Genomic DNA, 16,438 nt, shown 5'->3' with positions numbered 1-16,438 from the left:
CAGCAATGCCCCCCAATAATGTGGCACTGGGAGGGGAAGGGGGCTGTGCCCACGGGGGTGGGGTGGATGCCCCACGCACCCCCTCCGTGCCCAGCGCCCCCCAAGCCTCCTGCGTGTGCCGGCAGCCGCCCCCAGCTCCTGGGAATACGGATGATTCATCCCGAGAGTTCTTCCTCCTCCCTCCTCCTCCTCCTCCTCCTCCTCCTGAAGCCCGAAGTCTCCGCAACGAGCCGCTGATTCATGTGGTTTGGGGCCTCAGGGCCCCCAGGAGCGGGTCCCCCATTTCCCCAATTCTCCCCAATCCCCACCACTTTCCCCATTTCCCCCAAACCCCAAACTCCCAAATTTCCCCATTCCCTAAACCCCCAAATCCCCCGATTCCCCCAAATTCCCCCAAATTTCCCCATTTCCCCCAATTCCCCATTTCCCCAATTCCCCCAAACCCCAAATTCCCCAATTCCCCCAGATTTCCCCATTTCCCCCAAACACCCCAAATTCCCCCATTCCCCAAACCCCCGATTTCCCAATTCCCCATTTTCCCCCAAACCCCCAATTCCCCATTTTCCCCAATTCCCCCAAACCCCCAAATTTCCCCCATTCCCCAAACCCCCAAATTCCCCGATTCCCCCAAATTCCCCTGATTTCCCAATTCCCCCATTTCCCCCAATTCCCCATTCCCCCAAAATCCCCCTTCACACGTGACCTGCCCCATTCATCCCCTGCGACCCCGCCCCTCGCTCCGCCCCCTTTGTCTCCCTCCACCAATCCGCGCTGGGCGGGCCGGCAGCGCTGGCGGCGATTGGCTCCTCCCCGCGGCGAGGCCCCGCCCCCCCGGGCGGAAGCCGGAAGCGGCGGCGCCGGGCCCGTGACCCGCGGGCGGCAGCGCCGGCCCCGCCATGACGGGCAAGTCGGTGCGGGACGTGGAGCGGTACCAGGCGGTGCTGGCCGGGCTGCTGGCCGAGGACGAGAACAAGTTCTGCGCCGACTGCCAGGCCAAAGGTAGCGCGGGGAGACCGCTGGCACCCCACCGGTGTCGCCTCCCCCCTCCTCTCCGGTGTTACGGTGCCCCTCACCCTCCCCTCACCCACCCAGCCCCGCCGCGGTCGCTTCTCGGGTCTTCTCCGGTGTCTCCCAGGATCACCCCGAGCTCGAGCAGCCCTCCCCCGCCGCGGTGGGGCCGGTGCGCTCACAACGGTGCTGCCCCGGCGGTTTGGGGGCGGAGCGGCTGGAACGGTGGAGTCTGGGAGGGGAGGGACAGGGGGGAGACCCCGGTGGATTTGGGGGAAGGACATGATGGTTTGGGTTTAAAAAAAAAAAAAAAAAACACGGAACGGGGGCAGGTTTGGCCGCAGCGGGGTCGGGCTCGCTGTGGGTCCCGGCGGGATGTGCCTCTGGAAGCGGCTCCCGGTGCCCCTGGAACCCGGCGGGAGATGGGGAGAGAACGGCCCGGGATGTGGGGGCCTCTCCTCGCGGTGGAGAGGGACCCGGGAAAACGCTGTTGTGTAACTGGGGAGGGAATTCCAGCTGGGGAGTCACATCCTGTCACCCGGGGCTGGTCCTGACCCCACCGGGGTTCAAAGGGATTCTGGGTGAGGAAGAAGGAGCTGTAGCATCACCCTGGAATGATGGACCACTGCAGGAATGCCAGGGGCTTGTCCTCTGCTTCCTTTTCCACTGGATTCTCCCCTGGGAGGGTGGGCAGGCCCTGGCACAGGTTGCCCAGAGAAGCTGTGGCTGCCCCATCCCTGGGAGTGTCCCAGGCCAGGTTGGAGCACCCTGGGGTAGTGGAAGGTGTCCCTGCCCTGGGGGAGGAACTGGATGAGCTTTAAGATCCCTCCCAGCCCAAACCATCCCATGTTTCTGTGATTTCAAGGCCTGTTGTGGTCCTGACCTGTCTGAGAAAAGGAGTGGGAGGGGGTAAGAAAGGAACTGGTATCTAAATGTTCGAATTCCAGGAGACAAAACAAGGGAATGAAGTTATTTGCTTATCCCCTGGTGATGCAGATTCTGCACTTACTGCTGGGAAATGCTTGTTTTCCTGTAACAAAAGAGTTAAGGTTGCCTAAAATCCCGTTTTAATGAGCCGTTTTAATCACTTGGAGATCTGGACTTGAGCCTTTTTTTTTTTTTTTCCCGAGAGCTGCTGGAAATGAACTTGGAGGAGGGACTGCCTTTAAATCCACCTGCAAACAGGAGGCTTGGTCACCTCAGCATGACCCCTGAGAACTGCAGGGCACCCCTGAGCAGCGTGGAAAAGTTACAGTGCTGGGGTTTGCTCTCAGCCCTGCTCTTAAACCCCCCAGAGCCGCAGTAACCTCATCCCAAGAGCCTGTTTTTGTCTTGGAGAGGCTTTCCTGCTCCACACCTGGCTTGGCTGAGGGCAGATGTTCCCCTCACGTGCCAGTCCTTTATCTCTTGGCACCTCCAGCCAGCACTGGGGGCAAAAATAGCTGCTTTATCTCCTCTTCTGAGGCACTGAGACAGTGACAGCCCCAAAAGGGGGACAAATTCCCCCCCCAGTTGAGTCAAGGTTCAGAGTTCAGCCCTGCCACCAAAGCTGGAGGCAGCTCCTGGCTGGGAAGAGGGATTGCATCAGTCCTGGAGAGCAGGCTGGGGTTGTCCCCAGTTATCTGATCCGATAGTTATCCACCGAGTGATCTGATCCCATAATTAGCCACTGCACTAATGAGCTTCCTGGAGGTGGGAAATCCTCTCCTGGAGGGTGTGTGGCCACGGGAGGTGTCTCTGCCAGGAGCTCTGGGGAGTTCCTGCCCCTCAGGAGCGTCTTTTGGGGTGGTTTGGGTGGTTGTGGTGAGGGTGGCCCTGGGGAGCAGTGGTGGCAGGAATGTTCCTCCTGGAATGACAGCCAGCTTCACCTTTGGAGGTGGAAATGAGCCCCAGGTGGACCTGTGCAGGATGAAGAGAACACTTTATCTGATAGAAATGTCCTAAATTCCCTTTCTCAGTAAGGAAAGCTGCGCTGAGTGGGATTTGCTGGCTCCAGATGGTCCCTCGTGGCATTTCCAGGGATACCTGGAAGCAAAGCTGCTCATCTGGACGGGTGACTGGAGTGTCCCAGGCCAGGTTGGAGCAACCTGGGCTGGTGGAAGGTGTCCCTGCCCGTGGCAGGGGGTGGCACTGGATGAGCTTTAAGGTCCCTCCCACCCCATTCTGGGAAATCTCGGGGTGTTTTTCGCTTCTGCAGCAACAAACCCTGCAGTGAGAGCTCCGAGGGCCTTGTTTGGGAGGAAGTTGGTGAAATTTCTCCCCTGCTGCTTCCTCTTTTCTTTGCAAACCTCCTGCCCAGGGGAAGTGGAGGGGGGGGCTGAGCACGAGTGGGTGCACAAGAGGGGTCACACCCTGTGCCAGAGCAGAGCAGGGGCTGCTGAGTTGTCATTACCCTCTTGTTGGAGGCCTTTGCTGTTTGAATCACTCGAACCAAACCCTTTAAAGGAGCAGCTGCTGCTCCTCCACGTGGGATCTCTCCTCCCAGAGCCTTTCCCGTGTGGCAAAGGCCCTTCCCAGGGTGCTGGTTTTGCTGCTGTGGTTCCATGTGTGTGTCCTGCAGATAACAGGGCTGCTGAACAGCCTGTGTGGAGCATCTGTGAGCAGATTCACTGCTGAGCACCCGGGTCTGGAGGCTGAGAGGGCAGAGGAGAGGGGGATGTGGTGGGACCTGGAGCTGGGCTCGGCCGGAGCGTCCCGCTGTCCCCCAGTGAGCAGAGGACGCCTGTGCTGAGTGGCACTGACTGGATTCTTCTGCATTTCTGACTCTCCAGCTGCTCTGCTGAACCCTACAGCTAATTCTGTTTGATTCTCTCCTTCTCCCAAACTCTCTCCCCCTCTGCTCTCCAGTCCTTTCCACCCCGCAGGCTCCTTGGATCCCGCTGTTGGCGTCGGAGCGGCAGGTCCCTCCCCAGGGAGCACCACGAGGATTTCTCTGTGTGTCCAGCGGTTAAGGTTGCCCTGTGCTCCTCCTGGTTTGTCTGACTCTTCCCTTCATCCCTTGTCTTGTGAGACCTGCGGGTTCTGTGCCGAAATCCACCCCGTTCTAACTCGGTTAGATGGGAAAACCGTCGCTCGAGCGCAACCCAAACCCTGATTTAATTCTTTAGTCTTGGCCAAAAACACAGGTGGAGCTGTGAAAATCCCTGTCCAGAGGTGGTTAAATTACGGGGATGGGAAGGAGGAAAAGCAGGATGGAGAGCTTGTGGCTGAAGTAGGTGGTTAAGGAAGGATGACTTCCAGTGGAATGAGGGAATTAGCGTGTGGGGGCAGTTGGCCTAGTCCAGCCAAACTAATATTAATATAAACCGTGTTTTCACCCAAAATCCGTGTGACTCAGCTCCTCCCTCAGCAGCCTCTTGAGTCGCAGCTGAATTTCCTTTTTCAGTCGAGGCAGTTCAAGGAGTAACTTTTTAAATAGCTGTGGAACAGCTGCATGTGAGGGGGGAGGATCACTGCGCTGTGCCTGCAGCGGGCTCCCAAAACCACAGTGGGGGCACCAAAACTGCTCAGCTTGGCTCGGGGAGCCCTGTGTGTGAGGAGAAGGCTCAGCCTTACGTAAGGGAAGCTGCCAGAGGGATGCACGTGGGCTCACCCATCCATTTCAGTTCTGAGCTGCAGCCCCGGTGTGCTGGGTGAGCTCCCGGGGTTCTGCTGCGGGGCCGTTCAAAAGGCAGGGCTGAAAGGGAGAGTTTAAGGCATGGAGACAGGATTGATTTCAGCTGGATGGAGTGGAAATGTTCTGGACTTTGGCCTTTGGTGAGCTCTGATCTGAGGGAGTGCTTCGGGAGGGATCACAGCTCTGCCCACCCCGACCCTACAAATGCCCGCCTCAGGTTGGGGCTCGCCATCCACGCAAGGCAAAAAGCACCCCGGGGGGGTTTCTGTGGAATTAGTGTGTGCTGGGGAGAGTGGTGGGAAGATCCCCTTTAAGAACAGCCACGCAGAGCTCTGAGTCACACATGGATTTGTGTCCCCAGAAATAGGGGACAGGGATAATCCTTCTCCCCCCCGGCACAGGCACCTGGGTCTGTCCTGACCCACCAGGGTGGAAAGGGAAGGCTCCAAAAATGCCAAGCTGCAACTTTAGGGGGAAGTTTGTTCCTATAGTAACTGCCAGGAGTTACATAAGGAATCCCACAGCTCCCGTGCCAGGCTCTGCAGTGCAAAGGTAACTCAGCCTCCAAAATGCAGGGGGGGTTCTCACACCAGCTTTGCTCTCCTCCTGGTTGATCCCCAGCGTGAAAAACAGTTCGTGTTCAGCTCCATTTATCGAAGAGATTATCGAGGTTATCAATCAAACAAAAAGTGACCCCGGACCTGCCACTCCTTCCTCTTTCAGGAGGTATTTTAAAGGACTTAACGGCTTCTAAAAGCTCCCCAGCTCGAAAAGGGAGCTGGAAAATAGGGTCTAAATGTTCTTAAGGTGAATTGATGAGTTTAAAAACCTCTTGTTAGGGGTTAAATGGCAGCAAAATTCAACCCATTGTGGCGATGGGAGAGCTCCCATCCTGCTGCTGTTTACAGGAGCATTTGGACAGGGGGGTGGTGTTTACCTGCCACCCCAATTTTTTGTAATTCATGGAAATTCAGGCCTCCTTGAAACCTGCACCTTGTGGGATTGGCTGGTGTGTAGTTTTGGTTAAAAATGGTACAGGAAGGACACGGATTGACTTTATGTGTATATATATATATTTTTTTAGGCTGTGTCATCATCAATATGGGTGATGTCACCCAGTCTCCTTGCCTGGATTGCTGTCATATCACTGCTTGAAACTGTTCCCTTTCACGGCTGATTTAGTCAAGTAAAAACATCACTTTCTCCCGCAGCAGGAAGGCCCCACCCTGCTGTTCACAGCATCTCTTTTCCTCTCCTCCACCTCCCTCCCCTGTGCTGCTCTCACACTTCAAAGCACGAGATGGTACCGGAGATAAGGCCTGCACTGAAATGCTGCCTCCAAAACCCCTCAAATATTGGGTAACTTTGGGAAGATTTCAAGCCTGTTCTGAGGGGAAACACAGCCAGAAGCAGCTTGGTGGGGCTTGGCCAGCGAGGTTCCTCCTGGTTTTGGGGAAGGGGAGTGTCCTGGTTGCCAATGCACCAAGAAGATTTTTAAGGCAGAGCTGGAAAGCTGTTGGAAGGAATACCCTCAACCTTGTAGTTGCTTCTGGCTCTTCCTGCAAATGGTGGTTAATATATATATTTTTTTCTATATATATATTTTTTTCCCCATAGTTACTGAGGGGGGGAGAAAAAGGACAAAGAAAAGCCCCCAAACAGCCCTTTTTTCCTTCAAAGCGTGGCATAAAGTTGAATTTTTGGATGAGTAAATTGCACACCAGCCAGTCCTGCAAGTGGCAGGTTTCAAGGAGGCCTGAATTGCCACGAAATGCAGGAAATTTGGGTGGTGGGTAAACTCCCAGGCAGGGAGTGTTTGCTCTGGGAATATTTCCTGAGGTTCTGAACAGTGATGTTCTCTCCTTCCTGCCCGTGAAAGCAGCTATTTTATCTTTTTTTCCTTGCCCCCTTTCTCAAAAGAGCAGTGGCTCTTGCAGCCAGCTCCTGGTTTATTTTTAAATGCCTTCTGGAGGGTTATTGCTGCAGAAAGTTGCAGGAGGAGCTTGAGCCCAAATCTGGGGCCTGAATAAAGGGTGAGGAGCGAATCCCCTCGGGGTTTCTCCATGAAAACCGCTCAGGGGGGGTGATCTCAGAGCAAGTGGCTCACTTGCAGTGGCCTCCTCAGGCTGTGCTGGGGTTTTGGAGGGGATTTGGGAGCCTTTTCAGTAATTCAGACCATTCAGCAGCCCTCGTAGCATTAATGACTGTGGCTTAGCTGGGAGCTGGTGTGACCAGCTCGGTATGTGGTGTTTGTTTTGACAGGCTGGGATATAAAACAGGCCGTGGAAGTGTCTCCTGGAGCACTGGCTGGGCAGCTGAGCCTCTCTGGATGGTTCATCCTCCCTTAGGAACCCATTCAAGTATTCAGGGCAGCTTTTGTGAAAGCGGGGCTGGCTGAGCAAGGGATGCTTTTAAAGCTCGTGATCTTCCTGCAGGCACTGCCAGGCTGGGAATGTGTCCCAGAGGGGTCTGACCTATCCTAAATGTGGTGCCAGGGCTGAGGGCAGAGCTGGGCTCTTTGGGCTCTTACCCAAAAAGTGTGGGTTTGGTGGATTCAGGAGGGATTTGTGCAGGTGTGAGCTGAGGACATCCCAACAGGGCAGGCTGGGGTGGTACCACAGCCTTGCTTTTCCCTGGATGTTCAAATCAGCCCTGGTGCTGCCACACGAGCACTGGCAGCGCCAGGAATGGCTGGTGCTGGTTGTCACTGGGGCAAAACTTCCCCGTTTTCCATATGGGAAGGGGGTTTCCATTTCACCCCTCGGCTCTGGTGGCTCTGAGGATGCTCAGCCTCAAGGGAACTGGGTTTAGAACCTTTATAGCCAGAGGATTCATGGGAGAAACAATTTCTTTAATGTTTCTTTCTAGTGGTTTAACGAGCTAAAAGTTTCTGTTACCCTGTCCTCAGACCTCCTGGAGATAAATCCATGATTCCCTGGAGGGTCCCAGTGAGTGTCAGGGTGTGCCCAAAGGCTGCAAGGGGTGATAGTGCCCCAGGGCAGCTCCAGCAGTGCTGATTAACGCTGCTCTGTCCTTTATTCACTGATAAAAACCCAGTTTTCTCTGAAAAACTTTCCCCTTCACTCCAGACAGGGCATCTCCCCCTGGCTCAGGAACCCGAGGGCTCTGTGAGGAATGGAAGGGCTGAAATGCTGGTTTAGCTGAAGCTGGAGGAGCAGTAGGGATGTGTTTGAGGCTGTGACATCAGACCTGACCCAGGCAGGGCCTCTGGGCAGGCTGAACCTCGAGAGCCACTCTTCAAAAAACCCACCCAAACACCCTCCCTGCGTGGCCCTGGGGTCACCCCCAGGTCAGAGGGCAGCCTGGGATCCCAACCCAACTCCTGGCTCTGGGGATAACCCACCCCACTCCCCCAACTTTTCTCCTGCCTCCCATAATCCACAGATTTGAAGGCTTCCTTGTAGCACCTCGTGGCTCAGCAAGGACACCCAGAGTACCAGCAGTGAGGAGCTCACCCCTGTTGTATAATGTTATTTATTGCCCAGCCACCTGCTGGGAGGATTTTTGAAAGCCTGTGTATTAATTTTTTTTGTTGTTTTTTTTTTTTTTTTAATTTTAAATATTCCCTGGCATAACGAGGTTTCTCCATCCTGGGGCCACCCAGAGCTGGGATTTAGGAGTTCAGCTGTTAGTCCTGCACTCAGTCCTTGCTGGTCCAGACCCCGAGGTGCCACTGAAGCAGGAGGGTGACACTGCACCCCTGAGTCATGGGTGGTGGTGGTGGCAGGTTGTGGTGGCTCGAGGTGGTCCATGTGACAACAGTGAGCTGATTACTCCAGCCCTGCTGGAGTATCTGCCTGTTAATCCTTTTAGTCCTACAAAGGCTAAATATATCTGGAGTTTAAATCTAACCTTGACTCTCATGCTTAATCCTGCCTGCAGTCTCACGTTATGGGGGGGGTGGGAGAGAATTCCATGTGTGAACCAAGGGAGGGCTCCTGGCTGACCCTGAGCGAGCCTTTTATTCCAGCTCCTCACTTTTTACCGTGCTAAACTTCTGGATTCTCCTCTGACTGAGTCAGTCCTAGCTTTTGGTGGGTATAATAAAGGAACAAGGGTGTGCTTTTAATCAGGTCTTCACCAAGAGCTGTTCCTAAACTGGGAAGTGAATTCATCAGCTCCATTAAATTAATATCGTTCTCAAGGGCCACTCTTGAGGGAAATAAAGCAGCCAGTAATGGCAGGAGAGGGCAGAAGGCTCAATAAAAGCTTTTTTTAAAACTCATGGGTTCCCTGGAACAGGTACTGGAGGTAGGTTCGAGGATGTCCTGGAAGGGTCCATGAGCCCCAGATTGCATTGACAGCCCCAAAAGCCCTCAGGATACTCAGGATACTTTCCCCATAAATAGGAATTAAACTGTTAACAGCATATCCAGAGCCTCAAACATGGCACTGCTTTTTTGGGGCTTTGAAATTACACTTTCCCCCTCTTCCCCCTCCCACCTCACTCTCATTAGCTTTAGGCTTTGCTATTTTAGCAGGATAACTCTTCATCTGCAGTGATGCCTGGAAAAAGGGCTGGCACAGTTTACTGGAGGCTTTCAGGTCTTTAATTTGGTTTGTGCCTTGGCTTGGGCCACTTCCCTGTGCAAGGTGACACCCAGCCCGTGGTGGGAGCTGGACACCCAAACTGGGGCTGGCTGGAAAATCCAGCCAGGGGGGTTAGTTTTTTGAGTTTTTTTTAAAAAGAGTTTTAAAACACTCCTTCCAAAGCTGATCTTCCTTCAGCAGGACTGAGGGTCTGCTCCTGGCTGGGAGAGGGGCTGGGGGTACCTGTGGGCTCTGCCACCCTCTGGGTGATGCCCTGCTGGGTTTCCTGGGTGGGGTGTGGGGGAAATCTAAGTTTGTTAATCTTTCCCTTGTGGTTTTTTTTATTTTTAATCCCTGGCATGATCTCTTCCCCCCACACACCTCGGAGCTCTCCTGCCTGCCCCAGCTGCATGCCAACCTGGAATTCCCACCTGGGAGCTGTGGAAACTCTGGAGTGAACTGAGCAAGTGTCTCGTGCTGGGATTGCAACCTGGGGCTCCACGTTTGGGTTTTTTTTTGGGAAGGAGGGGTAAATCCTGGGCTTGGTGCTGCTCTCCTGGCCCGCCTGGGCTTTCCTGCATAAGGCCTGAGGGGATTTGATGGTGCAATTCCCGTGCTGAGGAGTTTTTGCTGCTGTTCCTGCAGCAGTAGGGAAGGTTCTGGAGCTGATTGCGCTGCAGTGAGGTTGTCTGAGAAAGAAGGAAATAAAGAAAAGCAGGAGCACAAACTTGCATTGGCATGGCTGTGACTTCTGGCTCGGCACAACTCTGGGGGTTGCAGTGTTTGCTTCCCTCTTCCTCTTAAGAGCTGTTTGTTTTGTGTGGATGGAAGAGGGAGGCAAGAAACCTCCGAGTCTAACGATCCCAGCATACCTGCTGCTGCCTTAATCCCACTTTGTGACGTGGAGGGGAGTGCAGACACCTGGGTCCCAGTTCACTTGGTAGTTTCTGGGCTGCTGGAGGCAACCACGGGGCGGGGTGGGTGTGACACACCCTGCGTGTCTCCCTGCAGGGCCACGATGGGCCTCCTGGAACATCGGGGTGTTCATCTGCATCCGCTGCGCTGGGATCCACAGGAACCTGGGCGTTCACATATCCAGGGTCAAATCTGTCAACCTCGACCAGTGGACACAGGAGCAGATCCAGGTAATGAGGGTGGAGGTTGTTAGTGGGGCTCCATAAATTTGGGAGTAGCCAAAGCCCGAGTAGCCCAAAGGTGTGGGAAGAGCAGCGGGAAGATGATGTTGGGAGGGAGAATGTCATCATTTCAGAGGGTGAAGACAAAGGAGCTGCAAGTGCTGTTAAACTGCCAAAGGCTCTGCTGTCTGGAGCTGCTGCCCACCTCCTCTCCCCGAGGTTTCCAGGAGCCAAATGCGGGATTTCCAGAGGGGCTTTGGGTTGCTAATGTGATATTTGTCTTGTCTCTGAGTAAATATCGTGCTGTGATGTTAGCACTGGGTAATTGTACAGGAGGGGGGTGTAGCAGCTGCCTCAGGATCCCCCTGGCAGGTGAAGGGTGGCTTTGGGTCCAGACAGAGCTCAGAAATCCACCCCTGCCTGGAGTCATCAGGGCTGGACTTGCCTGGGATGCCGTGGGAGAGCTTTAATGTCTGAGCAAAGCAGCAGTTCAAGGACTCTCTGGATTTTTTATTTTTTTTTTCAGTGTGTGCAGGAGATGGGAAATGGCAAAGCAAACCGTCTCTACGAAGCCTTCCTGCCCGAGAACTTCAGGAGACCTCAGACAGACCAGCATCCTCCCTTCAGGGCACCACAGGCAGCCTGTTCCCGCTGCAGCTTGGGAGCTGCCCTCCTTGCAGCAGCTGAACCAGGAGCTTTCACTCTGGGGGTGGAGAAGTGGGACACCAGCGTCCCCCACGTGAGGCTGTTCCACACCTGGCAGCTGTGGGGAGTGGGAGGGTGGGCTTTCCGAAGGGCCTGAGTGTTTCAGAAGCTCAGTGGAGACCTGATTGTGTCCTTCAGCCACTGAAAGAGCCGCAGGAGAGGTGGGGAGAGACTGTTTCCAAGGGCCTGGAGTGACAGGACACAGGGAGTGACTTCCCCCTGCCAGAGGGCAGGGTTAGATGGGATGGTGGGAGAAATTCTTCCCTGGGAGAAATCCCTGGAATGGATTTCCCAGAGAAGCTGTGGCTGCCCCATCCCTGGAAGGGTCCAAGGCCAGGGTGGAGCAACCTGGGCTAGTGGAAGGTGTCCCTGCCCAGGGCAGGGGGTTGGAATTAGTTGATCCTTAAGGTCCCTTCCAACCCAAACCATTCCAGGATTCCATGATAAAAAGGTTTAACCCTTCTGAAAACTCAAGCTGTAACTTCTACCTTCCAGGAGGGTTTCTGGATGCTGAGTGAACAGGGATACAGTGATGTGAACTCCAAAAAAACCCCACAGGAGCACCTTCCCACCCTCATTTTTTATGTCTTAAGCTGGTGCCTGAGGTGCTTTTTTATGTGCAGGATCCAGTGCTGGCCACTGTAAATCTGTGCTAATGACAAGGAGTAAATCTAAAACAGTGAAGAAAACACTCTTAAGAATCCAAGCCCTGATTTAATGCACCTTTTATAGCACTGTCATGCTTGGAATAACCCAAGGGCAAAAATCGAGCAGCTAAAAGGGGGTTTGGATCCAGCACTAAATTATTTTAAGAAAGTTACTGCTGGAAATGCTCTTTAAACAGTCATTAGTTTAGTTACAGCCTGTACCTTGCACCTACTTGTCAAATAATACCACGTAAGGCTTCTATTCTGGACTCCTCTGTCCTTAACGAGCTGCTGCAGAGCCGTGGAGAGTTTCATCCGGGATAAATACGAGAAGAAGAAATACATGGACAGGAGCATCGACATCAGCGCCTTCAGGGTCAGTCCCTGGGCACTCCTGCACCTGCAGGGCTGGGGAGGAGTCGCTGTGGGTGTGCCTGTGTGGAAATACAGCTGGAATAACTCCCGTGCCGGTGACTAATCCCTCCTCCAGGGCCGGTTGCAGCCACTCAGGGAGGGAGGATTTAAATCGGAGGAGGTTTTTGAGTGGTCTTTGTGCAGTTCCTTGCTCAGAGCAGGACAAATGAATCTGTACCTCAAGTCTGAGGGTTTTCAGAGCAGTAAGAGCATCATGTCTGAACTTGCTGCTGGTGTGGTGCTGAGCTTTGCCCCCTCACACCTGTGTGCTTTTCCTCACAGAAGGAAAAGGATGACAAGTGGAAAAGGAGTAACGAGCCCGTATCGGAAAGAAAACTGGAACCCATCATCTTTGAGAAGGTGAAAATGGTAAGAGCAGAGGGGAGTGCTGGTGGATCAGTGGTGGAGGCACCTCTGAGGCAGAGCAGAGGGAATCCAGCCTTGGCTCTGGGAGCATTTTTTCTGCCCTCAGTCATAGCAGTGGGTGCTTTGAGTCACTCTGCTGGTGGGAGCTTGTTTTCCTCTGCTCACCCAGATATTAAGCAGATGTGCTCTGCCTTGCACTGCAGAGCAGATTGGAATCCAGCTATTCCCTGCTTAGTTTTCCAGCCTTAGCAGCTCCTTCTCCCTGGTTTAGAGCCTGCTTGGATTTGACAGTGGGCTCCCAACCTGTTGGGGCAATAAAACAGCTCAGTGATAATATTCACTCTGAAATTCTCTCTTTGGCAGAGCAAAGAGAATTCCACTTTCATTTCCCACTTCTTTCATTTATGTCCACTGGGGGGAAAAGATGGATCTTAAGGGTTAATCTCATTAAAGCCTCAGCCATACCAGAGTAACCCCCAAATCTGATCAAGACTTGTGGTGTTCTTTCCCCCTCCCCAACAGCCTCAAAAGAAAGAAGACATGCAGCAGTCTAGAAAAAGTTCTCCTAAATCTGAGCCAGTAATGGACTTGCTGGGACTTGGTAAGAGCCTTTCCAGCCCTTTTGCCCTGGTTTTAAGTGACTTTATAAACCATCTTGTGAATCTGGTGGGCTTTCAGTGCCAGTTTTCCCTGTCAGGAGAACAAGAGGAATAGTGGAGTGGGATAGAAATGCACACACCGTGGCCCTGGGCTGCTCTGGGGTTAACAGGGGCACACACAGGGCACTTCCTGAGCCCTCCCGTGGCCCAGAGGGAGGAGGGAGGCACTGGCAGCAGGATCAGGTCGCTGGGTGGGGTGACACCTTGGCAGGGGGGAAGGAGGGGTCCCCCAGCCCGTGTGGGCACAGCCAGCACAGCTCTGTCTCCCCCAGATGCTCCCGTGACAACCCCCGTCACCAACGGCAGGCCCAGCAGCCTGGAGAAGGACCTCGACCTCTTTGCATCCGTGGGATCAAGCTCAGACTCCAGGAGGGTGAGCAGGGAGTGCTGGTGCTCGGGGTTAGGTCATGGAACCACGGGATAACCTGGGGGGGGGAAGGACCCCCAAAGGTCATCTCGTCCTTTCAGTGAGCAGGGACACCTTCCACTAGAGCAGGTTGCTCCAAACCCTGTTCAGCCTGGCCTTGTTGAACACTTCCAGGGGTGGGAATTAATTCCTAAAATACCCTCCTTAGTCTAAATTTGCCCCATTTCATGGTAAAGCCACGAGCCCTTGTCCTGCCATGTGTCCCTGCACGGAGCTGCTGGGCCGGGGGGCCGACCCCTGGTGCCCTTCCTGGGGCTGGGGGCACACATTGCACTCATCCCTGTCCCTCTCTCAGGTCGTTGGCTCCATGCCAACCTCTGGAAGTGCCGGCTCTGTCCCCGAAAACCTGAACCTCTTCCCCGAGCCTGGAGTCAAAGGGGAGGAAGTGGGGAAGAAGCAGCTCTCCAAGGACTCCATCCTGTCCCTGTACGGCTCCCAGACCCCCCAGCTGCCTGCCCAAGGTACCCTCAGGGCTGAGCTCTTGGTGGGCACCACTGGTTTGGGGGTGGGAGTGGGGTGTCCTGGCAGCTGGATGTGGACACTCCAGGACAATCAAGCTCTTCCCTCCTGCCTCCCCTGCCTCTCCCCAGGCGCGATGTTCATGGCCCCGGCTCAGATGGCGTATCCCGCCGCGGCGTATCCCGGCTTTCCAGGCGTCACCCCGTCCAGCAGCATGATGGGGGGCCTGCTGGCCCCGTCGGTGGGCATGGTGGCCCAGCCCGGGGCCGGGGGGATGGTGGCCCCCGTGGCCATCCCGGCAGGGTACGTGGGCAACGTGCAGGCGGCCGTGCTGGGCGTGCCCAACGGGGTGCTGGGCGCCCAGCAGGGCGGGTACGTGGCCGGGATGGCGGCGGTGCCACCGCCCGTCTACGGGGTCCAACCCGCCCAGCAGCTGCAGTGGAACATCGCCCAGGTGAGGGGGCACTGCTGGGAGGGCGGGGAGGGGCTGGGATGGGCCCTGGGGGCTGCTGGGGGTGGGCAGGGACCCAGGGAGGGACGGGGTTTGGGGGGCTGTGCCTGGGGGGACGTCGGCTCAGCTCGTGGAGGGGGGCACACCTGGGAATCCCAGCGTCTCTGAGGTTGGAAAAGCCCTCCCAGCCCATGGATCCGCCCTGTGCCCCATCCCCACCCTGTCCCCCAGCCCAGAGCACTGAGTACCACCTCCAGTCCTTCCTGGCACACCTCCAAGGCTGGGGACTCCAAACCTCCCTCGGCAGCCCCTGCCAATGCTTAACAATTCTTTCCATGAAGAAATTCCTCCTGATGTCCGACCTACAGCTTCCCTGGCACAGCCTAACCCCGTGTCCTCTCGTGCCTGGGAGCCCCAGACCTGCTCACCTTAACTCCTCCTCAGAACTCCTGAAATACGCTGTGGTGCCAGAGTTCGGGCTGGCAGCGTCCAGGACACCTCCCTGACCTCCCTCCTCTCCCCTTTGCAGATGACCCAGCAGATGGCCGGGATGAACTTCTACGGAGCCAACGGGGTGATGGGCTATGGACAGTCCATGGGAGGAGGAGGAGCCCAGGGCAGCAATCAGTCCCTCAGCTCCCCGATGTGGAAATGAGCCCTCGCGTTGTGACCATTTTTGCCTTCTGTTCTGTTCTTCAAACCCGCTCCATGAGACATTCAGGGTTTTTCCTTTTTGGGGCCGCCCAGCCCGGGCCCCCTTCCACCCCTGAGCCCCATCTCTGCCTTTTCACTGTCAGACACGGTGAAACCTCAGTGACCAGAACCATGAGCTCCCCCGTCCCTAGCACAGTCAATGCACACTTCGGGGTGGATCCCCCTCCTTGCACAAAACCTCCACCGACGCTTCTGGGTAGCACTTGATGTCCTGCTGGGCACCCGGGCAGAGGTGGGGCTGGCGAATCTCTCCTCTGCTCCTCCTGCTGCAGTCAGACCTCGGCACTCCAGCTCCAGTGTTAGTAGGTTGGGGTCAGCAGAGGGGGTGGGAAACCTTGTTTGGTGCTGAGGAACTGGATCTAACCCGAGCCCAGGGGCAAGCAAGCCTTGCTACCTCCTCCCTTGAGCGAGTTCTCCGGAGCTGAGGCCGCGCTCAGCTCTCTGACCCTCATTGGAACCAAAGTCCTTGGGAAGCCCCCCCGTCCCTCCCCACCCTGAGCCAGCAGGATTCTCGCCCGGAGTGGGGGCAAGGCCGATGGAATGTGAAACTTGCACTTCAGAGTGGCTTTTCTGTCTGATGTTGGTGTTTGATGTATTTAACTTTTAGCAATCTAACTGAGAGTTAACTTATCCAGGGCTGAGAGCCCCACTGCAAGTTTTCTTACACTTTTAAAATGACTATGACATCCTAATTTATACTTTTTTCATATTATTTTTTTGTTCTTTTCTTTTTGGGTTGTTGTTGTTCCTGTGTAGTCCCAGTCCCCTTTCCTGGCTCGCTTTGGACATTTGAATCTTAGGCAGATTTCTTTTCTCATCTCCAGTAGAACACAAACTGCTTCGAGTCATCAGCGTGAGCAAGAGGTCAGACTGTGGTCTGCTTTCTCCTGTGGATATGTAAATTCCCAAATAAAACATTGCAGTGAAATCTCCCCGTGGCTTCTCAGCTTTTTAAGCAGCAGGTGTTTTCAGTGGTGCTCCCAGGGTGAGTTGTTCACTCCAGGTGTGGGGATTTTTGGGGTGTTCCAGCCCAGTTCCAAGGCTGTGTCCCAAATGCCAAGGAGCTGCCAGCACTCCAGGAACGGGGCTCAGCCCGGGCACAGCCAGGTCAGTGCAAACTTTTATATATAAGAGACTCAGGTTTGGAGTGGGGGAATTAAATTGTTCAGCTTTGCACTCATTTTTCAACAAAGCCTGACCAAGGCTCAGCCCAAAGGTGCGTTTTAAAGTTACACAGAAAGTTTAACAATCATAAAATTATGGAATAGAAAGGTTGGGGTTGGGA

General features: G+C 54.8%; 1 protein-coding gene across 1 annotated transcript; it reads left to right on the top strand.

Annotated features, from left to right (window-relative positions):
* The first annotated feature begins 848 nt into the window (after window positions 1–848).
* Window positions 849–16,085, top strand: SMAP2 (small ArfGAP2). Its single transcript, XM_050326600.1, has 10 exons — window positions 849–999; window positions 10,187–10,320; window positions 10,838–10,923; window positions 11,961–12,039; window positions 12,360–12,446; window positions 12,966–13,044; window positions 13,375–13,475; window positions 13,825–13,990; window positions 14,120–14,442; window positions 14,969–16,085. Exons 1-10 carry the CDS (start codon window positions 897–899, stop codon window positions 15,092–15,094), a joined length of 1,284 nt encoding a protein of 427 aa, XP_050182557.1. The 5' UTR covers window positions 849–896; the 3' UTR covers window positions 15,095–16,085.
* The last annotated feature ends 353 nt before the right edge of the window (window positions 16,086–16,438 follow it).

Source organism: Myiozetetes cayanensis, unplaced genomic scaffold, assembly GCF_022539395.1.
Source record: "Myiozetetes cayanensis isolate MyiCay16 unplaced genomic scaffold, myiCay2020 scf31, whole genome shotgun sequence".
Taxonomy (NCBI): domain Eukaryota; kingdom Metazoa; phylum Chordata; class Aves; order Passeriformes; family Tyrannidae; genus Myiozetetes; species Myiozetetes cayanensis.
The sequence above is the reverse complement of the archived record's forward strand: the minus strand, read 5'-3'. Positions and strand labels throughout refer to the sequence as shown.

What these genes read in the sequence shown, in the direction of transcription:
- SMAP2 (XM_050326600.1), top strand. Translation starts at nt 897, where the DNA reads ATGACGGGCAAGTCGGTGCGGGACGTGGAGCGGTACCAGGCGGTGCTG. An exon ending in AGGAGACCTCAGACAGACCA is followed by an intron (nt 10,924 to 11,960) that starts GCATCCTCCCTT and finishes GAGCTGCTGCAG; the next exon opens with AGCCGTGGAGAGTTTCATCC. An exon ending in TCTTTGAGAAGGTGAAAATG is followed by an intron (nt 12,447 to 12,965) that starts GTAAGAGCAGAG and finishes CCTCCCCAACAG; the next exon opens with CCTCAAAAGAAAGAAGACAT.